Below are 23,321 nucleotides of genomic sequence, written 5' to 3'. Positions count from 1 at the left end.
GGCAGGCTCCCTGCGCAAAATCAAGACCGCAGCGTTTTTCATCAGGACAGACGAGCAGCCGGTACCCAAGCATCCGGCAGCAGTGAGCTGCAGAGCCCCCGTTAGCACTGTGGGAAAATCACATCTGCTGAGAGAGTCCCCTAAAACAGGGCTTCCCTGGCCTCAACCCGCTGCTGCGATACCCTCCATACGCAGCTGCTCTGTAGGTGAGATATCCAGAAAACCAGTGTGTGCCCAGCCAGGTAGGGGTCTCAGTGGGGGGGTGCCCAGCTGTCCTCGTGTGCCTGGGGCACACGGGATCCACGTGACGGCAGGAATGTGGCAGCACAATCTGGGCCTTGAGAAACGTGCCCGGCGTGGGCAGGAGCAGGGGACAGAGCAAGCCTTGCTGCACGGGCGTGGAGGCGGCGTGGCCGCGCTGCCAAAGGGGCAGCTCCTGCAAAACTGTGCAGAAACGGGCCAAGTCCAAAAGCACCGGCTGCCCGCTCTGCCCTGGTGGGGAGCAGCGCAAGACATGTGGGCGCTCAATAACTGCCGTGGGCCCCGGGGTGACAAGCCCAGACCCTGCACCTGCAAGCTTCCTTGCACTGTCTGCAAATAGAAACATAAGCAGCTTTGGCCACGAGTCGTTTCCAGCCTCCCACTACCCACACGCTTCGCTGGTCTTTCTCTATCTGGGCAGAAATGTGTCTGAGCCCTTATTTTCCTCCTCGAAACAAAAGCCACCCACCCCGAGCAGTGCATTGCTGGTCATTTCAGACTGTCCCCCCGTCGCTTCAAACCACCGGAGAAATCACACGTGAAGGGTTATTTGCCAGATAGAGACAGCAACATGGAGCCCCAGCGGATTCCTCAAAACAGGCACACGTAACCCTGAGCGGGATGGCCTTGCTTTTCTGTGAGGCGCTGGGCCCCCGGGAACAGGGCAGCGCGTGGGAATCGGGAGGAAAAAGGCAACGTGGGGAGAGCTGCGGCCAGTCCTGCTGCCCCTTATGCTCCCGGCCCAGACCTTCATCTTCCATAGAAAGGAGAGGGGAAAAGCCCCTAACGGAGGTAGGTTGTGATGTGTACGGTGCATTTTTGCTCTGGAGGGGGGAGACACGGCTGGAGCAGCCTGGGATGCACAGTCCCTTTTCCCCTCTGAGCCCCTTCCCCTCAAGCTGTTTCGTTTGCAACTGTTTATTAAAAGCTCGTGTTAGTATGAGCGCTTGCTGCCACGCAGGAGCGTTACGGGGGCTCTGGAGCAGGACTCTTCATTCCTAAGAGATGCCCAAATCTGGCCCATCTCCTGTCCCCATCTGGCCAACCCCTCCTCCGTGGGAAGTGACCGCTGTCCTGGCCAGCAATTCGTTCTCTCCCACGCTTGCGCAGGGGGACTTGTTGCACCTGGGAACGAAGCGACACTGGAAACACGTCCAGGTGCCAGGAGGAGCTGACAGCCCGTCCCCGAGCCCAGGGACATGGCACCCACTGCCCAGTGCTCTGCTGCCAGGGCCAGACTCACCGCGGGCTGGCATCAGGCTCTCCCTCCGTCACCCACCTGGGACCATCTCCTCGGGGAGGACTCACGCGTGCAGGATTTGGCTTTCGCTGGACCTGGCCTCGAGGGTGAAGCCTTGGAGCCTCTCCTGCCTGGTGGGACGTGCCATGGACAACACAGGGCTGGCAGCAAGGTCCCCATGGCACTGGCCCTTGGGCAGTGCTGGTGCCCAGCTGGTGGCATGCCACGGGGGGCAGCACCAAAGGGGTCAGGTACAGATGGCAGCTTTCGGCTGTCCAGAACAGCAGCAGGGAAACTGCTCTCCCCGCTCCCTTTTCATCTCAGTGGTGGCCTTACAGAGCTGTGAGACCTGTCGGGGCTTCCTTGGGCAGCTCCCAGGTGTCCAACCACGTCATCCAAAAGTGCAGGGGAAGCAGGGCCCCAACACCTGGTCCGGGAGCACCTTTTCTGCAGCATGGGGCCCAGGAACTGCAGCTGCTGGAGCAGCCTGGGTGCTCTGGTTAGTGTGGACCCTCCAGGCAAGACACTGAAATACCCATGCTCATTTTCCACTGCTCTTCTTCCTCACTGTCCTCCTCCACAGGCCTCGGGGCTGCTCATCCCCTGGACCCTGCAGGGAAAGGGGCTATTTCTCCTTGTCCTGCTGCACCTCCTGGCTGGACTTGAAGAAGTCACTACGCAGCAGGCGGTAGAAGAGGATGATGTTCATGGGTGTCATGATTGCCATGCCCACCGTGCCCACGGCGTACGTTGCCAAGGGCACATTCTCCCGGTTGAGAAAGAGCCACCGCGTCATCCAGGCCAGCGTGGCAATGCGAAACACCACGTAGGTGCCCAGGTTGATGATGCTGTTGAGGCGGTAGCAGGTGGTGTGCACTAGGTTGGCCATGAGCAGAATCTGCCGCAGGTGGAGGAAGATGGAGTTAATCTCCACCAGCAAGGCCACGAGAGCGAACCCGACGTACTGGTGGAGCACCACTGCAATACCAAAGCAGACGATCACCTGAGAAGGAGAAAAGAGGAGAGGCTGAGCCGGGGAGCTGGTGTCTCCTCACGAGGGTGTAGGTGGTTGCAGGAACAGCAGCTCTCAGTTGCCACAAGCTGAAGCCCTTTGTGCTTGGGTGCAACATGGAGCAGAGGTGCAAACCGTTGTCATGCCAGTGCCAAACCACTGGCCACCCCCCCACTTACATCTCTGCAGCATCTCAGCCTCCAGCTGGTGCTGCCGCCTCCAGCACCAGATCAAGTCTCCCCGCCTTTGCATGAGGCCTGGGTGTTTTTTTCTGGTGGGAGGAAGGGGCAGGCAGAGGGAGGAGATAGAGACACTTCTACAAACTGCGGGCTGGAAAAGGAGACAGGAACAGCCAGACCTAACCCTGCTCTTTTGGCCTGGGGAATGCTGTTGCTTGTGGTCCAGCAGGTTTTTCCTCCCACAGTGAATGCGGAAAAACAGCAGGATGATGCAGCAAGAGGGCAGATGTACAGCCCGGGGCTATGGCCACAGCTGGCTCAGAGACGTATAGCCCAGGGCTACGGCCGCTGCTGGCTCCGGGACTCTCCCCGGGACAGACACACGGACGGGATTAAGTGGCTTTGGTGCACTAGAGAGCCCTGCGGCTGCTTTGCCGCATACTCGGACCTTTCTTCAGTTTATACCAGCAATGCTGCTCTCTGTACAGGCTCTTTAATGAGATTATCCGCTCCCTGCTGGCTAAGTCACTGTCTTGGCCTGAATTAGATCTGTTGTGGAAATGACCTTTGGACTCGCCAGCAGCAGCCAGCAGAGCTGGGCTCTGCAGTGATGGTGGACCCAGCCGTCGCATGTCCCGTCTCACCCCAGGCTCCCCCCGGCAGGTCCTGCCAGCAGGTCTCTGGCTCTGCCCGCTGTCCTGCCTCGCTAACACACCCCTGGCTACCGCTGGCCCAGTGGGCTCCCCTGCTTGCCCCGGCCCTGCAGCGTCCGCGATGCTCCTGGGGAGTGAAGGCACGTGCAGGGAAACACATGGGGCACTGATGGGAGCTGGAGCAGGAAGTCGGAGGGCGCTGTTCAACCCCACCTTTGGGTGCCTTTCTGTAGAGCAGGTCCCACCAGATCAAGAGGCCTCGGTACCCTGCTGAGCTGGGCTGCACGGCTCCGCTCCAAAGGTGGAAATGTCAGACACAGATTTTTGCAACAGGTAGAAAACACTTGGTCCAGCAGAACCAGGAGCCCCTCCCAGGTCCTGCCAGCCCCAGCCTGGCGGAGCAAGTGCTGGGGGTCTGTTCCCACCTCGCTGACTACCCTTGTGATGAGAGGGGCAGTTCTCAGACCCCCTCCCCTTCAGCGCTGCACCCCCGAGAGCATCCGCTGGACTCACCACGGAGTGATGGAAAAGCAGCTCCCAGGACTGCTGAAGTTTCTGATTGCACAACATGTCCACGAAGTCTTCGAGGAAATAACCTGGGAACAGAGATGCCATGAGCAGGGGTCCAGGACGGGCTGGGGGCTCAGCCCGGCAGCAGCAGCCTCGGCAGCCGGCGGGGCCGTGCAGGACCCCCCGGGGCAGCAATGGCTATGGCTCTGCCGTGCAGCTGGAGGTCACACGTGGGACCACACACACCGGGGGCGGGGGGGGGGGGGGGGAACTGCTGTGCATTTTGCATCTCTCCTGCAACTGCGCTGTAGGATGCACTGCTGGAGAGAGGAATGAGCTGATCCCTTGGGTGCTGTTCCCAGAGGAGGGTGAGATGTGAGGGCACCCAGCACTTGGGCCCTCACCCTTGGGAGGGTCTTGTCTGGGACTGATCGTTGTGGAGCTCTTCTGAGTGTGGAGCCCTTGGTAGCTGCAGGATTTGCTGCCAGCAGCAAACCCCGTGAAGGCATTTTAGACACTCAACCCTCCCTGCTGAACCGTAGCGACAGGGGGGAGCCCGTTAGCACTGCCCACGGGGCTGGCAACAGCTCTGCGAAGTGCCAAAGGGGAGCAAGCTTCGCCCAGCCAAAGGACTCGGATCTCCCAGCCTCCACGCCGGCGGGTTGGGGTGAGTGCAGGGATACGCAGGGTGTCCGAACTGCCCACTTTGGGGGAGGCTTTGGTGGGACCTGCATGGATCCAACATCACAGGCACCGTTGGGATGCCCCCAAGCCCTGGCTGCACCAGGAGGACTGTGGCAGGCAGCGGGCAGCCTGGTGCCCGGTACCTCCTGGCCGTGGGCACCGTGGGACAGAAGGGAGCCACTGTCCTTGCCAAGAATAGGGCGATTGTCTGGGGCACCGGAGACGTCGCCACTGGGGACGTGGCACGGGGGGCTGGTACCGGGCACCGACAGTCCCTAGGGAAGCCCCCAGGGTACAGAGCAGGGGGCCAGCCCGTCCCCCCTCACCTACGGACACGGCGACCAGGCCGTGCGCCCCGGGAGGATGCGTGCCGACCAGGTCCTCAGGCAGCCCAGGGTAGAGGCAGAACCTGTGGGAGAGGCATCATGAGCACCCGGCAGTGTCCCGGTCTCTCCAGGTATCCCCCCCGGTTCCCTCGGTGCCTCCAGTGCCCTGTGATCCCCCCGGTGCCTCCCAGTCCCCCACTAACCCTGGTGGCCCTGATCTCCCCCCCCACTCTGCAGCTCCCTGTTCCCTGGTGCCTCCCTGATCCCCCCGGTGCCTCCGTGTCCCCTCATCCTCCATCAGTGCCCTCATGCCCCTCGGTGGCACCTGGAGGCCCCTGGTCCCTTTGGTCCCCCCCCGTCTCGCAGTACCCCCAGGTGCATTCCCGTCTCCTGGTCCTCCCTGGTGCTCCTCGGTGCCCCCTTCCCTCCTGGTGCCCCCGGTCCCTGCCAGTGCCCCCGGTGCTCCTCAGTGCCCCCCTTGCCTCCTGGTGCCCCCGGTCCTCCTCGGAGCCCCCGGTCCCCCCGGTCCCTCTTGGTGCTCCTCGGTCCTCCAAGTCCCCCCGTGCCCCTCCTCCCTCCCGGTGTCCCCGGGCGCCCCCGGTGCCGCTCACCCGGCCAGCGCGCCGCCGCCGCTGAGCAGGCTGTGCGCCAGCGACGTCCAGATGTTGCGCCACTTCCAGCGGTTGCGCCGCGCCGAGGGCGGCGGCGGCACCAGCCGCTCCAGCCCCCGGTTCAGCAGGCGGAAAGCGGCGAAGGAGCCGGCGACGAGCAGCAGCCCCGGGCCGAGAGCCATGGGCGCCGCCGGGGGCTCCGCGCCGCCCGCCGCGCTCCCGTGGGCACCGGCCCCGCCTCGCCCGCCAAGCGCCCGCCCCGGCGGCACCGGGCACCGCACCGCCCCGGCCACCGGCACCGCCCCGGCCACCGGCACCGCCCCGGCGGCACCGGGCACCGCACCGCCCCGGCCACCGGCACCGCCCCGCGCTCCCGGGCCCCGAGCGATGCCCGAGGGCTGCAGGAGGGGAGGTGGCTCCGGGGAAGCTGCCGCTGTCTGGGGACACTTTGTTGTCACTTAAACCTGCACGCGATGCTGCCGTGCATCAGCACGCCTCCGTCACCCTGCCTTCATCCCTGGCTCCTTTCCCTTACCTTCATCCTAACGAAGGTAGTAATTACACGGTGAGAGTGTTTTGCCATCAATTACCCCATTAAGCACTTTAGTTTCACTTCCTTACCCACTCAGTCACATAAACACCAAAACCCACGTGCATGACTAGGTGCCATCCCGGGATCTGCTTTCCCTCCTGGCACATCATCACCACGCAAAGCTGGCGCAGCAGGAAGAGCTGCGTGGGCTGCGGGAGCTACCCCCGTGCTGGCGAGTGACTCGGGAAGGGGGAGAAAGGGGGGTTACTGGGGCTTGTGTCATTCTTCCCTTGGCATTTGCACATCAGACACAAGGACTAGGCTAAAAACCGGCTGCAAGGGCCGCTGCAGAGCTGCGCCCTGCATGCTCCCACCTGGAGCAGGGGACGTGTTCCTTGTCCCCCCGATGTCCCTCCTCCATGTCGGTGGCATCAGGGTGAAAACCCTTCCCGTGCGCCGGCAGCGGTCCTTCGCCCCAAGGCGTCCGCAGGGCGCGATGGTGGTGCGGCTCGCACACCGTCAGGGCTGCACCGTGCCGGGGAGCCGTGCCTGGCCCTGGGTACGGACCCGGGGGACCCTCATTCGCTCACTGGTGAAAGCGATTGCAATTTGAGCAAGCAAGAAGGCCCTTCCTGGCATGCACCTCCTTTCTATGCCCAGCACCTTGCAGAGAAAAGCAGGCTGGTTCTGCACCTGCAGCACTAGTGACCTCCGTCCCCCTGTCCTACACGCAGGCTTGAGTAGAAAACTCGACGGTGTCTGGGACAGTCCAGCTCTGCTGTCAAGGACTTGCGGGAATTCAGCATCATGTACCCACAGCTTCTTTTGTTCCGTCCTTTAATACCGCTCTTACACGCTTTTTTTCGCTTCCCATAATTTGATGAGTCCCTTGTTGCTTTTTGATGTCGCCACCAGAAGCAGGGATGCTGCACAGTGCCTGCGTCTCTTTTGCAGACAGTGAGTCATCATGTACACACCGATTAATGTCAAAGTCTGCGTCTCCTTTGAGGTATTAATTTGAGATGAAATCTTCTAGTTACTCTTTGCTTAAAAAGAAGCGCGTGGAGCTGGAAATCGCAGTCGCTGCCCTGGCTGGGGTAACTGACACTGGAACATGAGCAAGCGACAGGCTGGGGGAAGAGACGGGCTCAGATTTACTGAGGAGGCGCGTGCTTAAATCAGATCCTAACAAGGTGGGGGGAGATATTCCCAACAGATAGCAAAGTGTCTGTTCATGCTTCAGAAATTTGCTTAAAAGCTGGAAAAGACAATGTAATTTTGCAGTGGTAAGTGGCAGGGAGACACTGGTTGAAGCATTTGGTGCACCTGACTGCTTCGAGGATTATAAATAATCCAATGTATTAGGACTTGAAGGATCACATAGGCTAATCTGATACTGAGAGGGCCAAATGCAGAGCCATTTCTGCTTAGCGTAAGACATCCACAGGAAAGGGAGCGCCGTCTGCGTCCGCCTGGGGCTAGAGATGCTCTAGGCTGCCCAAGGCACCGATACGGAAAATCACTAAACAATTAATTGCAGTATAAAATTGCAGAGAGCTGGTTCTTAATGGAAAGCCTTCTGCAGTTTTTCCAGCTCAGCAAGCTCTACAGACCCTTTCCTTGGTGTCAGGAGGACGGCGAAGCTGGGGTTATGCTGTATAAAGCTCTAAGGGCAGGAGCGGCACGTACACTTTTCCTGCACGCCAGAGGCACTCGGTGAGCTGGAGGCCGTGTTGCTCCGTGAGAAGTCCTGGTCTCTGACAAGCCAATGAGGCTAGCGCTGTTTTTCCTCGTTGGGAGGGAGCCCTGTTGCTTCTCCGTCAGCAACGATATTCTTCTGTTTTTAACATCTGGCCAAGCTGGGGCTGGGGACAGGAACAGTGAAAACATTTCTGGTACAGGAGATTTTTTTACCTGCTGCTTCCAAATGGAAGGAATTTAAGCTGTGATTAGTTGAGCCTGTGGTTCAGGGCTTTGAGCCCACCTACCGCAGCACTAGCATAGGCAGCAATTCAGGCAACACTAAAAATTTGACTACCTTTGGACACGTTTGGCCCAGACCTCATTTAACTTTACCAGGGCATGCCACAGGGCAGCGCGGTCTCACGAGCCTTGTTTTCCGCCTTCCCTGCTTTCCTGCCCTCCTCTGCAGCGATGGATGAAGCGGGGCTGGTTTCAGAGACGGAGACTCCCAAGCGCCCTTATGAAGGGATCCCTTGCCAACAGACCAGGCCAAGCATTCGGGTACGAGCCAGAGCCCTTACGGCTGAGACCTTCCGGCGAAACGGGGAAGAGGAGCTCTCCAGCACCGCTGCCACAAGAGGTCCCTGCACCCTCGCTGAAGAGCCGGGCACACCAGGGCCCTGCTCCGGAGGGATCCAGCATTCACGCCTTCTTTGGAGATGTTCCCCTTTTCACCCCAATTTCGAGAAGTTTTCCAACAGCCCCGAAAGGCCATTGCCTCACTTTTTGTAGGGAGGCAGCTCAGCTGCACAGAGCAGGCGGCCTGGGGACGCGTCTCCCGGTACCTGTGCTCCCGGCGGGGCAGGGGGCTCCTTCCAGGTGTCAAACAAGGCCATGCTGGGTCCATGCCAGAACACTGCGGGGAGCACAGCTGATCCCGCAGTGGCGACTGTGCAGTGTGGCAGCCACGGTGTAAATCGAGGCAGCAGCACTATTTTAAATCGCCAGACACCAGCTTTTTTGTCTCACAGGTTGGGGTTTCTCTGCAGCAAGTTACGCTGCATCTGGGACCGATGATCCACTTTCCACAGTCCAGGCCCAGCAGTTCATCGATAATCCCCAGTCTGAATTCTCCCAGATAAACCGTGCCCTCTCCCAGGTGCTCCCCGCTGCTCGTGGACGGAGGTTTGGGTGCTTGCAGGTCGCCCCACGGTGAGATATGCTCTCACGGCTCCACCGTCCCTTAGGCCAGCAGCAGCCCGCTCTGCTCCTGGACTTCGGCTGGGGTTCACCTTCGCCAACAGACGTGGGAACTTCTGACGCGGCAAAGTCCTTCTGGCAAAAGTCATGAGGCTGTTTTTGGAAAGGCTCGCTCCCTTAATCCACCTCCCTCCAGCTGGGAAAGCACAAAGGCCATCTGCTTATCTAATGCAGGATCAGGCTCACACCTAACATAATTTGAGGAGTCCAAGATTTCGAAGCAAATCAAGCAGCTTTGCTTTCAACTTTGATTAGTTGTCTTCCTCGTCCCTCTCTAAGCTGTGTCGCTGCTGTCTGCCAGGCTGTAGGAAGTCAGATGATACAGGGAAGTTTTACTCTCTGTGTACACATTCTTATTCAGAAAGCCTATAAACCCCACACTTATAAGATGATCTACTGTGTAAAATGCACTCTGCACGTGGCAGAGCATGCCGAAGCAGTTCAGAGGTAGCTGCGAAGACTGCTGAAATCATTGCATACCCAAGCGCTCACCCCTCACATGTCCATGTGAGGGCATGGATATATTCCAGGTGGAAGTGTGGATGTACCTGCCTCAGGCACAGGAGACAGGCGCACGAGTTCCCGAGCATGGTGAGCAGGTGAAGGGCTTCTGACAGAACTGGCAGTGCTGAGTCTTTTTTTTTTTTGCCTGGTCTGTAGCTCCATTTTCCCCCACACAGCCCCAGGCGAAGGATTTAATGCAAGAAATACCAAAGCGTGCATCACAGAACCACTGATCTCAGGCCTTGATCTTGTCTGGCTGGAGAAATAGTTTCGCTTTGCACTGCAGTCTGTCCAGTCCCTCCGCTCCAGCCTGTGAGCTCGTCCCTGCAAGGGGAAAACTCTTCTGTTCCTTCCCGCAGCGTTTTGACCAGCCCTGCATGTGCTCTGCTGGCCGGACAGGGATGCCTTTACCAACCCGTAGGGACACTGTTCCTTGAATAATGCAGTGCCTCCTGCGAGCTTCGCAGAAGCAGGGTGTCGTGCTCCCAGCAGCCAGCCGCCCGCCCTGCCCGGCCACGTGCAGCGTGCTGGCACGGTCCCTTTGCCAGCCTGCAGCGCAGGCACAACCTGCTCAGCCGAGGCCAGAACCACCCTGGCAGAGCCTGCTTGGCCCACATGTTAAACCAGCCCCTGGCAGGATTAAATCTTTGCTGGGTTGAAGTGAACTAGGCGTTCTGGAGACTCTTGTTTTTCTGTCTGTCAGGAGGCTCTGCTCTTCCTGCAGGACTGGAAGGCTCTTTGCTCAGGATTTGGTGCAAGGGACCTACATGAGAAACCTGTGGTAACAGCATAGCATAGCTAAGGATGCCGGTGGCTCAGCTGTCTCTCAAGGGCTTGGGCTGGACCATCTGTTACGATCTAGTCGGGCAAAGAATGTGCCCTCTCCTTTTCTCCCCAGCTGCACAGCTACACCATGGGATAAAAACCATTTCCACCGACAGATGCATGACTGCTTCTGCTTTCCTGCTGCTTTCGGTCTCGCAAGCATCTTCTCCACTGCCAACAAGCACACAGCATGACTTCGACCTGTGGCCACAGGTGGGACCTTTCCCACACCTCTGCAGAGCTCCAGAGCCCGGTGACGTCCCACACAGCAGTGATACAGGCACAAGCCCTGTGAGCGTGGCAGCATGCTCAATTCCTTGTATTCCTCCCACAGTCTTAGTGACTGATGTGCCCCAAATTTGTCCACTGTATGGATTTTTTACCTGCTGCTATTAGGAAGGTTCTAGGTTCCTCCTTTCCTGATGCGACTGAAGAACAGGGAAACGTGGGCTCAGGCGTCCGTCCACCCCAGTATCCCATCTCTTATTACGGCCAGACATGAATGCTTAGGAAGAATATGTGAAACAGTGCATGTAATTATTCTTACCCTATAAGCAAATCCATTTATACTAAATATTTCCTTCTCCATCTGCTTCCCCTGTGGCATAAACATTTTTTTCCAGTTCAGTTTACCACTCTGAAGCTTAAGTAATTCCTGATAGATATCTATGTGCTTTCTGGTCGTATGCACAGTCATGGGGCATTTATGACGCCACCAGATTTTGCAATTCAGGCAGGTTCAGAAGGAGCCCGGCAAGGCGGCCGCGTGCCTCAGGCACCCAACCCCTGGCATGCAGCACCGCGCGTTGCTGAGCCCCTCAGGGGCTCCTGCATCAGGCGTTTCATCGCTGCTGCTCCTGCTGTATTCCCTTCTGAATCCTCTCAGTATTAATATCACAACCCAGGCTGTTCTGAGAGCAATGTCCCATTAATCATTTTAGCTCTGCTACGGTTTTACCTTGCTTCCTCTTCCTGTGCCTAAACATCTTTCCGTAATATTTGACTCTGTATGTAATGCTCGGTTCAAATCAGCAGGTCTTCTAAGGCAGGAGTAGACAGTGACCTGTTCAAGCTGGGGGCAAAGCAGAGGAGGGACAACTATATATCTGCAATGCCACGGCTCCATTCTGGCGTGGGAAAATGTGCTGCGCTGGCTGATGGTAATAGGGACTCGAACGGGGGAGGGCTACCCCTGCTAAATCTTTGCCTATAAAACCAAATTTTCTGGAGTGCAGGCAACGCTGAGGAGACGCAGGAAAAATGAAGATATCTAGTAAAATATGAGGCTGGCTCATCAGCTAGCATGAGTCAGCCCGCGGGCGGGCGGCAGGTCCCTTGAGACTGCGTGTGCTTACCTGTGTGCCATCGGGGCTCCGGGGCACCACTTCCTCTCGCTCTTCCTTCCTGTCTAATTTCAATCCTGTTGTTTTACGTACAAAGCTCTGAACTGCTCTGAATACCTAGCTCGGGGTTACCTAATAAAGGGTCAAAAGACACTTGCAAAATATATTCCAGAAAATCTGCCTCCAGCACCATCCCATTCCCCGAATCCCTTGCATCTGTGTGTGCTCCCAGGTGCTAGCTGCCAGGGAAGCGGTGCCTAGTCTCAAGCCCTTGCTCTTACAGTCAGAGCCTTTTTTAACTTTCCTGGCAGAGGAGCCTTTGCTGCTGTCGTCTTTCTCCCAGTCAGAGGGGAGGATTTTGTCTCCTCTTCCTCCGTTTGCGCTGTTCAGCAGTCGTCCCCCGCCGCCGGGGCTGATGGGCTCGGCTGCAGCCAGCATCCAAATCAGCCGCGGTGCAAAAGTCACCGCGTGGCACCGAAGCGGGTGCCACCTGGCCGGTCTCGAAGCCGGGCCCCGGCCTTTGTACCTGCTGCTCTGCCGGAGCGCGGCAGCTTCCGTCCCCAAGCGTTTTCGGCAAACAGCGTTTTCCGGCAGATCCTGCTGAGTCAGAGAAAGCCTCCGCGCGGCTGCGGCAGCTCCACGTGGGAACCTGCTCCGGGAGGATAATTACAGAGTTTGAACAGAGCCGCTCGGCAGCCAAATTGCTTCACGCTCCGGCTCTTGGCCAGAGGGCAGAGCCCAAAAGCTGCTTGTTGGCACTGAGAGAAAAAACCCTCGCACCTGCGCCCATCACGGGCAGGCACCGCGCTTGGGCTACGCTCGCGCGTGACATCCTGGCCCTGCGGGAACGCGAGCAGACCCCCGGCACCGGCTCCGCCTGGCGCTTGCAGGGCATCCGGAGAGCTGGTCGCTGCAAAGCTCTGCCGCTGCAAGGGAGATGGTGAAAACACGCTGAGAAACTTTCCCCCCTAACTTTTGAGGCATATTTTAAGGTTTTCAGACATATTGACTGTGAAATATAGACAAAAACTGGAGTAGACACAAACAGTGTAGGCGTTACTCCCATTTTTGCAACTCCCACACTGTTGCAAAAATAGCACGGTGGCCAAGGGTAAGAAGTGCACTGCTTTTTGTAAGGCTTCGCTAACGCCTTCACCGAACAACAGCACCAGGACCCCGTGCCTGGCCATCGGCGGATCAAAATTTGTACATGCAGAAGTGGAATTTGTGTACAAGTCATTTGCAGAGGTGCCGAATGCTTCAGACTCGTTAAAATCAGCAGGTGCTAGAGAGGCTCCAGGCCAAAAATTGAGTTAAATCATTTTAAATGTTACAGAAACACATAAAAAGGAGCAATACCACCCCAAAGTGCTGCAAAAGCATGGTGCGCTCAGCTACAGCACGTTTTGAGAAAGAAAAGCGGGTGACAGGCGTGCAGCAGGGTGAAACCATTCACCCGCTTTTTGTTTCCCAAGCTGTGTTGCACATGATGCATCCAAGCCTTCAGACCACGCCTGTGCCGTGGCTCCGGAGCATCCCCAGCTTTCACAAGCTGTTTGTAAGCTCAGGAGAAGACAAATACTGATGCGCCAACCAATTGCAGAAAGCAGATAAGCGCCATGGGCCGGGTTCTTCCCATGCCGCCCCCGCCACCGCGCTCCTTCCCGGGGCTCCCGCCCGGCGCCCAGGCGTTGCCGGCTTCCCGGGAGCGTCAGCCCGGATGCGGGAGGGAAGGGCGGCCGGGCTGGCGCGCTGGAGACGCGGTGGGAGCACCCGGACAGCAGCGGGCTCTCGGCGGGACGGCGTGAGTGTTAGCGGCCCGGCGGGGCCCTCGGGGAGGGCGGACGCGTTGCTTCTGCATCTCGCAGCGCTGCTTTCTGCTGGTTTCGCCTGCTGCATCAACGCGGCCCGCTGAGCAGAACCTCTTGTGCTCGGTTTTTCATTTTTTCCCCCCAAAACTGAGAGGAAAGCAGCCTTTCCTCTCTAACGCACTGCCTGCTGGGGTCGGAGGAGCACTAAAAATGAGGGTTTTGCCTCCTTTTTGGGCGGGAAGCCGACCGAGGCAGGGATTACCTGCATTGCTGTCAGCCCGCAACAAGCCTGGCGCTGCGGGACGGGCTCCAAATTTGGAGATAAAGGGAGGAAAAGCAGAGAAATGCACGTTTTCGGTGCGGGTTGTCCCTGGGCGTTTGCTGTTATCCGTCACCCTGGCTCCAGCCGGACACCCGGGAGAAGCCGCGGGATGGCGTCACCCCGGTTTTTGGGGTGAGGAGCTGTCGGGACGCGGCCGTCACCCGCACCCCTCCGCTCGCCCGCAGGCCCCGCCGGCATGGACTGCGAAGACACCGTCACCGTCGAGGTCTGCGACGAGGCCGACGTCGGGGATGGCGAGTGAGTGCCCGGGGAGCCCCAGCCCCGCGCCACGAGGCCTGGGGTGCCGGCGAGGCCGGGCGGCGTCGCCATGGCGACCACGCCGCCATGTTGGTCCGGCCCGGCTCCCCCTACCCCGGGCGCCGCGTCCCCTCCGGCCGCCCCCCACCTCCCCATCCGCCTCTCCCGCAGGCTCCGGGAGGTCGTGGTGGCCGGCTACACGGTGCTGCTGGTGAGGAACAGGACCAGGTTCAGCGCCCTGGGCAGCAGGTGCCCCCACTACGGTGCCCCGCTCAGCAAAGGTGACCCACCGCCCGCGGCCGAGCCCCCCCGGCGGGGGCCCGCGCTGACCGCGCCGCTCGGGCTTTCGTTGCTTTTGTCACAGGCGTCTTGAGAGGCGACAGGCTGCGTTGTCCCTGGCACGGCGCCTGCTTTAACGTCAAAACCGGAGACATCGAGGAGTATCCTGCCCTGGACTGCCTTCCCCGCTTCAAGGTGACCCCGTGCTCGCGTGGCCCTGGGCTTTCTCGGGGCCACGTAGCCCCCCGTCCTAACGCCCCGGCTGTCGAGGGTGATGCAATACCCCCGGCGGTATTGCACCCCTCCTAGCCAGCACAGCTCCTTTGGGCAAGGAAAAATAAGAAAAAAAGGTTTGGTTCCTCTTCCTGAGTGCCCCGGGAAGAGGAGAAAAGCCGGTGAGCTTGTTGGCACCTCCAGGAGCTGCCGCAGCTCACCTTGGTGTGACCGAGACCGCTGAGCAGAGCACCACGAACGCCCAGCAGCATCTGATCCTCACAGCTGGGCTCCATCCCCCTGCTTCTTCCCAGGGGCTTCTGGCTTTGCGTCCCAGACCCCTTTCCCTCCAGGCTCCAAGCGGTGTGGCAGCTCGCCATTCCCGGGATGCCCAGCGCCAAGCCAGAGCCCTGCCCGTGCTCTCAGCCGCTGTGGGGACAGCAAGCACGGGGCAGCGTGCCTGCTCGAGCAGAGCCGCTCAGCAGCGCTCCTGCCACCAGCCCTAGAGCGCGGCACCGAAACGCACTGCTTCCACCCCTCCAGGTAACGGTGGAAGACGGAAAGGTGTTCGTTACAGCAAAAAAGAAGGTACCGACCTTACCTGCTGCCACCAAGCACAACCAGCAGCTCGGGCTAGACATGGTTTCAGTATTTCTCACTTTCTTCTAGGATCTCGAAAGCAGCCTGAGAGTGAAGGACACAAGCAAGCGATGCCTTCTCAACCCGGACACGGTGCTGCTCCTGGGGGCAGGTCAGTGATGTGGTCTGTACTCTGCCCTCCCCACAGATGCTGGGAGCTGCCAAGCTCTTCTCCAGGGAGGGCTTTCCTCCTCCCCCAGGGCGATGTGCAGGGGGGCTGAGCTGAGCATCTCTCGTAGGTGTGGCTGCCCTGGTCTGTGCAGAAACACTTCGCCAGGAGGGCTTCACTGGCAGGATCATCATGGCCACCAAAGACAAACATGGCCCATATGACAAGGCTAAACTGAGCAAGGTTTGTGTGTGGCAAGGGAAGGACTGTGCCGGGTATCACGTGTGAATCAGGGGCATGGCCCACGCTCAGGACCAGGCTGAGTGACAAAATGATCCATCCGAGCCAGAGCTCTGAGATACCCGTGAGGAAGGGGGATATACTTCCCAGCTAATGTCTCACTGCTTCCTCCCAGAAAGTCTTTGATCAAAGACCACCATAAGCTAGAAGTTTTATCCCCTTCGACTGAGTTCTCCCTGCTAGAGCTGAGTTGGTGGCTTTTTGAGGGGGCGACAGGAAGATGATGGGGATAGGGCAGTGTGAGCAGCTGTGAGTCACTAGTGCAGAATTTGCCTCTTATGCAAACATACTTCCCTGTAAACACTGTGAGAGTGTCACTGGCAGTAGGAAGAAGTGCTTCACTTTACATTTCTGTTTTGTTTCCAGAAAATGAACTTGAAGGCTGAGGACATCTACCTGAGGACGTCTGAATTCCTTGATGCTCGTGGCATAGAGCTCTGGACAGAGAGAGAGGTGTGAGAGCAGCTCAGATGGGCTCTCGATGCATGGTCCTGTCCTTGCTGTGTGGAAGGGATGCTCGCACCTGCAGGCATATTACTTTTCCAGAAAGCAGGGCTTTGCTTTGGTACACACATCTCCTGGGACAGCACTCCGAGGCCAGTGCTAAGGACTGTGTACATGTTTTGGGTGTAACGTCTATCTACACTACACATGGACAGTTGTGCCCATCACATGCAAAAAGGGTCACCTTTGAAACTAGCTTTCTGTGCACCCCTTAGCAGAGCCCAGATTTAGTGCTGTGATGTTTAGTGTTCCCAAAGCCTAACACCTGTGGGAAGTGAGGGACAGGACCCCAACATTTCCTTGTCGTACCTTGGTGTTCAAATGTAGGAGACCCAGTCACAGGCAAGCAGAACAGATTGATGTGGCAGGACACCAGTGCTGGTGTCGACCAGAGATGCTTGTTTGATCTTTGCCTCCTATCTTCTCCTGCAGGCAGTATCAGTGGATTTCCAGAGGCAGAAGGTCGGCTTCATGAATGGGTCCTCCCAGAAGTACAATCACCTGCTCATTGCCACGGGCAGCCAGTGAGTGTGCAAAACACTTGTCATGCACAAGATTTCTGACAGGACAAGATGGCTCGACACTGGGGCTTGGAGCTCTTCAGTAGCATCAGGCACTCTAGAGGCGCATGAGAGGGAGGGGAATAGGGGATGAGATGAAAAGATAGGGTGGGATGAGATGGCCAAGGGATTGCATGGGTTTGTATGGCCTCCCTTCCTCCCTGTTTCATTTGTGATCATGACACATATCTGGATTATCTCTCTTTCAGCCCCATCCACCTTGAAGTCCCAGGTGCAGACCTGCAGAACATATGTCTTCTCCAAACCCCAGAAGACTCTAACAAGATCTTAGAACTAGCAACTGGCAAGAATCTGGTGATCATAGGAGCTTCGTTCATAGGTGTCAGGCTGGGGTGGATATCAAGTCGTTAACAATAGCCTTGAAACTCCCTTCTGCTGTGTGTGCAGATTAACTAGAGGCCCTCAGGGAAGGGGGAACACCATGTTCATTTGCTACCTAGCTTGGTCCCTCCCTGGAGTCCTGTAGCTAGTGGGGTATGTGTTACCCAGCGTGCAGTAACTCTTTCCTCTGATAACCAGAAACTTTGAGAGCTATAAACAGTTCTTGGACCTGGACAGAGGGAAATCTGAAAAGGTCCTTACGAAAAGGAGCTTGTGAAAAGGTTACCGTCCTTTGGAGGAGCTGGACTCTCCAGAAGCACTGGAAAGGGAAGGGAGTAAGGCAAGGAAAGGGGGCTGTTTAGCACACAGCCAGGAGCTTTTCTTTGCAGTTCCTAATATCTGGGTCAACAGTACATGAGAACAGAGAATTGGGGGGGGGGGGGGGGAGAGGCTAAATATATCAGCCCAGAAATGCATAGAAGAGCAGTTAAATGCCGGCAATACATCAGAGTTGTTCTCTTCAGCTAGCAGGGGAAAAGATTTCCAAGAAGGAGGGTGCAGGTTCATGCCTGCAGCAGGCTTACCTTGGGCATGTCCTTTGCTTGCAGGAATGGAGATAGCTGCCTTCCTCTCAGACAAGGCTGCTGCCATCTCAGTGGTGGAGAAGAAGGAGTTCCCTTTCCAGAACGTGCTGGGTTCTCAGGTTGGAGGCGTTGTCATGAAGGTTAGGAAATCTGGTGTTCATTTCTAGGGCAGGGAACGCATGCCATCCAAACAGCCTTGTGATCTGCACCAGCCCAGAAAATCCAGCCCTCGCTCTCTCCAAGTCGTAACCTCGTGTGTCCAGCCAGCTCTCCCACACACAGCTCGCCGAAGCGAGCCATGCATACAAGGCTGGCCCCAACCTGCCTCACACAAGTGTCCCATCTCCCCCCGCTCAGCTACATCACCAAGCCCACCTCACGCGCTGGTCCTGACCAGGAGGGCTGAGCAAAGCCAAGCCAGGCTTCCGGTGCGCCCTGCACCAGCTGGGAGGTGGGGAAACAACTGAAACCTCTCTGCAGCCTGGAGCTGCAGCTAAGCTGCCTGCCTGGGTTTTGCCTGGGTACTGCTGTTTTACCAGCCTAGACTTTCTTAGTGAGTGCTCATACCAGCTTCCTCTTCCTTTTCAGATGCTGCAAAACAAAGGGGTGAAGTTTTACATGAAAACAAAACTCTCTGAGCTGAAAGGAAGAGATGGAAAGGTCAGTCATGGCCCTGTGATACCTGAACTAGTAGTTTTAGGGGGAAAACCCCCAAACTGAGGTATGCGCCTGTGCCTAGGCGCTCTCTTCCCATGTCCAGACCCTCACTGCACACAAATCTGGGCTCAAAGGGCACCAGCACATGTTTATATCTTAGGGGCAACATCTTCATTTTCTCTTACATTCCTAGCAACATGTTAGCTGGACAAAGTGGTTTAAAGTCAAGATCTGAATCTAGGGAAGCAAAGAACCAGGCAGCTGGGAGGCTGTGGGAATTAGGACAGAGTTTTTAGCCCTTTGTTACTAATTCTTGCTTCTTTCCTAGGTCACAGAGGCTGTTCTGGACAGTGGAAAGAAAATACCTGCAGATGTGGTGGTGGCTGGAATAGGTAAGAGACTCCGGCTGGGAGAGAGAGGCAGTTTGGGGGATGGGGAAAGCAACCAGCAATCCCAGAGCACTCCAGTCCATTCCCAGTGCACACCATTCCTTGCAATCTCTTTCTCACTGTATTGTCCAGCCCTTCCTCATGGCCCCAAACACCTGAGAAAGTCAACAGCCCACGAGCAGTCACTTGGCAGGAGGGAAGCAGCACCCTCGGTATGCCTTTGGCATGCTTGCTGAGCTCTGTAGGTCGCTGCTGTATTATCAGAGCACGCTTTGTTTCGTGACCTGGTTTTATTGCCCCGGGATCAGCTCAGCACCAACCCAAGCACTGGGCACTGCTGCTAGCTGCTCTGGTCCAGGCAGACTGAGCAAGCACCAAAGGCATGTGCCTGCTGTAGGGGCCTAGGCCAAATTTCCTCCCTGCCTTTGCAGCGCTTTGCTGCATGTGCCCTTGCTCCTTTCCCTGCAGGTGTGTCTCCCAGCTCAGCATTTCTGAAGGGCACCTCCATCGCCAGGAATAGCAGCGGTGCCATCCTGGTGGATCTGGTAAGTGCCAGCTGGGCGGCCAGGGTCCTCACCCAGTCCCATTCCTCCCGTCACTGCACTAACTGCCTTCTGTCCCCTCAGCGCATGCAAACCAACATCCCAAATGTCTTCGCTGCGGGAGACGTGGTTTCCTTTCCCGTAGCGCTGCTCAACGGGGAGCAGCTCAGCATCCATCATCAACAGGTGGCTGAGGCCCACGGTGAGACAGGGAGCTGCCTCCTTCTAGCTCCCCGTGGAGAGAGGTATCGAGGAAGCAGGGCTCAAGGGACAGCACAGCAGCGGGATGCAGGGGGCCCTGCTTGCTGGCTACCCAGGCCAAAGCTGGGCAGAAAGGGTCCATGGCCCTCACACAAGCCTCATGAGTTAGCTGTGCACCCTTGCAGGTGTGCTGATCAGAGAGCAGGAGCCTGGCTCCTCACAAACAGCTTATATAGCCCTGGTGTGAGGGAGGAAGAGAGGGATATACCTCTCCAGGCACCTTCTGGCCCAGTCTTCAGTCCAGACCAAGACATGTAACTGCTCCATCCACATCAGCCCTTAGCACAAGTGATTTGGGGCACCAAGAAGCCAGAAGGTGGGGTTGAGATGAGCAGGCTTAACATTCAGCAACTTCTCTGAAAACCTACAAGAAACAAAAATATTTCCTCTGCTGGGGCATCACAGGTCACATTGCTGCCTTAAACATGCTGAAGAAGCAGAAGGAATTGCACACCGTCCCCTTCTTCTGGACCACAATGCTTGGGGAAAGCATCCGCTATGCAGGTAGGAGGGAGCAGAGAGATAACAGCTGAACTGCCTCCTAGCTGAGCTGCTTGGCTATTGCTGGGTCTGGGGTTTGTAAACACACAGAGCTCGTCGAGGCTGTGGGCAGGAGCAGCTACAGAGATGACCTGAAGCAGTTCAAGCTTTGCACTGGCTGCCACAGCAGGTCTGTGAGCTCCATTTCTGAGATTTGGGCCTGCAAGATACACAGAGCCCTTGTTCTTGGCTGATCTCTAGTGGCGTAGAAATTACAAAGGAGGAAGAACTTCCCTCTCCGAGCTGACGAGAGACTCAGGGTCATGACACAGTCCTCCAGCTCCCGGTCCCTTCTGCTTGCCTGGGGCCTCCAAATGCACTCCCCATCCCCGTCCCTGTCCCAGTGCAGGCCCTCCACCAGCCGGAGGCATGTCCTATTTCCCCCGCCTGTGCTCAGTGTGGCAGGACTGGTGGCAGCTGCCGTGTTGGAGCTCCCCGAGCAGGCTGCAATGATCTCTCGCAGGCTGCGGGGAGGGATACACGGACACCGTCGTGAAAGGCAGCCTGGAGCAACTGAAGTTCCTGATCTTCTACATCAAGTGAGTGGATCTGCAGCCAGTCTGCACCCTGACACAGCAGCACTTGGGGAGCAGGGCCTGGTCCTCTCCGGAACAGCCTGCAGAGCCCTCTTTGGTGGGGGGACAGCTCCACGTCACCCTCCCATGGCTGCGCACCACAGGGGCCACCAGCCGTGGGTCCAGCAGTGAAATGATTTCAGAGCATGGAGAGAAAAATGAAGCAGGACAGGCAAGGAGGAGAGAGCGAGCTTTGAGCAGCTTCCACGAGAGATCTGACAGATGCCACGTGGCCCCATAGCCAAAATGGGAAAGGCTAGCACTCACGGGGACAGGGACACCAGCCAGGCAGGGAGCCAGGGACCCATCTGCCTCTCCCCCTGCTCTCAGACTCAGTGCCCTGCCTCCAGCAGCACCAGGCGATGTGCTGCAGGTTGCCATGCCTGCTGCAGTACCAGCCGCCCTGCCCCGACCGCTCCAGTATACAACTGGCCCACAGCCACAGCAGCACTGGGCTGCTGCCTTGCAGAGTCATTTGCTCTGGGGACATCCACATTCTTCCGCTTTCTCTTTCAGGGACGGCTATGTGGTTGCGGCTGCCAGCCTAAACTGCGACCCCATGGTGTCTCTGATCGCAGAGGTTTTATACTCAGGGAAACAGATCTCTAAAGAAGAAGCAGAGTAAGTGCCACCGCGAGTCGTGGCTCGAGTGCCACCCACTCTGCGCTGCGTTCCCCACGCAGGCAGAGAGCCCTGGGAGACACGAAGTCAAGGGGAGTTACTGCAGCTCCCCAACATACCTCTTGTTTTCAGGGCCTGTGATATCACCAATATACCCTGGCTGACGCACACCTAAGCTCAGTACACGCTCCGCCGCGAAGGGCACAGAGCCACCCAGGTGTTACCGCTTCGCAGCTCAACATCCTCCCATCCTGGCACAGGAGAATAAAGGCCCAAGTGAAGCTGATCCCAGTTCCTGCGTTTTCTGTTTGCAGTCAGCCCTTGGCTCCGGGCTGCTCACTTGCACGCCACAGCCAAAGAAAGCTGGGGCAAAGCAAAGCAGCGCTTTCCCCTCTCTTCTGGAGTGGGATCTGCTGCACCGGACAAGGGGAGGATGCCTGAGTGCTGGAGCTCTGCCCTGCTGAGGATCTGAGCAGGAGAGAAGGCCGTAAGCCCGTAAATACACCAGCTCTACCCCCCTGCCCCCAGCTTGCTGTTGGCAGGGAGCTTTCATTCAGCACGCCGGTCACACTGACCTTCTGCTTTCCAAAAGCATGTTTTCCCAGCGAGGGGAGCCGCAGCCAAGGCAAGCTGCTCTCTCACAGCTGGGAACTACGCAGCCTGTGTGCAAGAGCTCGCACTGAATACCTTACCCCTAACGGGAGGGCTGGATCCGACCTTTGAGTGAACAGCACCTGCTGGCATCGCTACAGCGGTCTTGAATATTGCATTAGTTACCGCAGAGAGCGCTTCCCACTGCCTCATAGCAGCCAGAGAGATCCAAGCCTTGCTAGCACGCACGCCAGCCCGGCGCGGCATCCCTTCTCCCGCGGTGTCTGCGCACGGGGGACGCTGCGAGGAGACAGCCGGATGCTGCAGGAAGCACAGTCTCCGTGCTAGAGGAAGGAGTTACTAGATTTTTGCAAAGCAACAGCAAGCGAGCCTGTGCTTTCTACAGGAAACACTGCAAACGCTGCACTTACTCACTGGTCACATGGCCCTTCACAAGAGGAAGGGTAAGCCCCGAAAGCAGGGCAAGTTCCCAGAGGGACAACGACTTTGTCAGCCTAAAATCCCTCTGCTTTTACAATAGACATGGGCTAAGCATAGCAGAGCCTGTTTGCTCAGCAAATGAGCTGTGGTGATGCTGTTCTTGTTCTGAACGCACACATCTGCACTCCGGTACCTAACACACAAAGTTCACCTGAAATACAGTGCTTCACATTTCCTGACCTCAGCAGGCTTCATGCTGTTGAATTGCTCAGGGCAATCCTCTGCCCTGAGATAGCCACATCTCACCAGGGGAAGAGCTGTGCTTTCAGTAGAGCACATCAGTCCTGCGTGGCGACAGGAGGAAGGAGCAGATTCGAGCCTTACCCATGGCCAAGGCATGCAAGGGTAGGGACACGGGTGGAAGGAGCATGCAGCTCCCCTCCCTCCCAAGCGCTGCCGGCACCTTGCTGCAGTGCACCGGTGGGGCTGGGAAGCACAGCCCCGGAGCGGCTCCTCCTCGCCCTCCAGCCATCCTGCACGCACACTGACTATTTTTTGCCCCTCAGTGCACTCCAGGGCATGCTGAGCGCTGAGCAGGCGCCAGCTACTCTGTATGAACTTGCAGTACAGCAGCGAAGCAGCTGCTGTAGAAGAGGCTGGCTCTGGATCAAACCGGAGGTGTTTTTCCATGGTGGTTTCTGAACAGCAATCGATCCGAGTGGGCTCAGCACCTCTGCTCTCCCTGGGTGCCAACGACTGTGAAGAAACTCAGCTTCTGGTTGCCGTCGACACGCCAAACGGAGCAGTTTGATATCAGAACAGGCTGGAATGAAGGGCTCCAAGACGAGGACCGGTTCAGATGTGCTCCCTCTCTGCCAGCCCAACACCACAGACAGCTCACGGACACCAGGCTGCTTTCTGCGCATTGCCATGTGCCAAAATTTGGTAGCAATCCTGCCCTGGGCATCTGGAGCCCGGACAGGCAAGTTCAGTTGAGGCTGTGCAGACTCATTTCAGCACAGGACCACTGCTCCCTGCCCGCCCTCCGGTCCAGGACAGGCAGCGATCTGTCTGGCAAGCTTCATTGAACAGCAGCATCCACATGTTCCTCTCCTTCCCAGCTAGCTGGGGAGGCCCTTCCCGGCCACCAAAAGAGCCTG

General features: G+C 57.6%; 2 protein-coding genes across 5 annotated transcripts; one reads left to right on the top strand and one right to left on the bottom strand.

Moving 5' to 3' along the window:
• Positions 1-1,163: 1,163 nt before the first annotated feature.
• On the bottom strand, positions 1,164-12,313 carry TLCD2 (TLC domain containing 2). 4 transcript variants are annotated; one of them, XR_010392281.1, is made up of 5 exons: positions 5,477-5,790; positions 4,866-4,948; positions 3,859-3,941; positions 1,505-2,504; positions 1,164-1,386 (listed from the first exon to the last, which is right to left on the bottom strand). XR_010392281.1 is itself a non-coding variant. In XM_064523311.1 (4 exons), exons 1-4 carry the CDS (start codon positions 6,427-6,429, stop codon positions 2,127-2,129), a joined length of 591 nt encoding a protein of 196 aa, XP_064379381.1. In that variant the 5' UTR covers positions 6,430-12,313; the 3' UTR covers positions 1,164-2,126. The 4 variants fall into 4 exon arrangements, 2 of the variants coding, with proteins under 2 accessions (XP_064379381.1, XP_025961445.2); XR_010392282.1 differs by having other exon boundaries at positions 1,541-2,504; XM_064523311.1 differs by lacking the exon at positions 5,477-5,790 and adding an exon at positions 6,383-12,313 and having other exon boundaries at positions 1,164-2,504.
• On the top strand, positions 4,927-21,415 carry LOC112986406 (apoptosis-inducing factor 3-like). The gene is made up of 19 exons (XM_026105661.2): positions 4,927-4,996; positions 13,942-14,014; positions 14,186-14,295; positions 14,379-14,488; positions 15,050-15,094; positions 15,176-15,257; positions 15,385-15,497; positions 15,921-16,007; positions 16,491-16,582; positions 16,828-16,958; positions 17,569-17,684; positions 18,133-18,204; positions 18,530-18,593; positions 19,059-19,135; positions 19,217-19,334; positions 19,799-19,897; positions 20,397-20,472; positions 21,025-21,129; positions 21,262-21,415. Exons 2-19 carry the CDS (start codon positions 13,953-13,955, stop codon positions 21,302-21,304), a joined length of 1,602 nt encoding a protein of 533 aa, XP_025961446.2. The 5' UTR covers positions 4,927-4,996; positions 13,942-13,952; the 3' UTR covers positions 21,305-21,415.
• The last annotated feature ends 1,906 nt before the right edge of the window (positions 21,416-23,321 follow it).

Source organism: Dromaius novaehollandiae, chromosome 19, assembly GCF_036370855.1.
Source record: "Dromaius novaehollandiae isolate bDroNov1 chromosome 19, bDroNov1.hap1, whole genome shotgun sequence".
In the NCBI taxonomy this organism is placed as follows: Eukaryota; Metazoa; Chordata; class Aves; order Casuariiformes; family Dromaiidae; genus Dromaius; species Dromaius novaehollandiae.
Note: the sequence above shows the minus strand (reverse complement) of the source record. Positions and strands in the feature narration are given on the sequence as shown.

Coding starts and splice junctions, on each gene's coding strand:
- TLCD2 (XM_026105660.2), bottom strand. CDS start 5,658: ATGGCTCTCGGCCCGGGGCTGCTGCTCGTCGCCGGCTCCTTCGCCGCT. Junction 4,949..5,476: donor GGCGGCGGCGCGCTGGCCGG/GTGAGCGGCACC, acceptor CCTCTCCCACAG/GTTCTGCCTCTACCCTGGGC. Junction 2,505..3,858: donor TGCTTTTCCATCACTCCGTG/GTGAGTCCAGCG, acceptor TCTCCTTCTCAG/GTGATCGTCTGCTTTGGTAT.
- LOC112986406 (XM_026105661.2), top strand. CDS start 13,953: ATGGACTGCGAAGACACCGTCACCGTCGAGGTCTGCGACGAGGCCGAC. Junction 15,258..15,384: donor GGTGCTGCTCCTGGGGGCAG/GTCAGTGATGTG, acceptor CATCTCTCGTAG/GTGTGGCTGCCCTGGTCTGT. Junction 16,008..16,490: donor AGCTCTGGACAGAGAGAGAG/GTGTGAGAGCAG, acceptor CTTCTCCTGCAG/GCAGTATCAGTGGATTTCCA.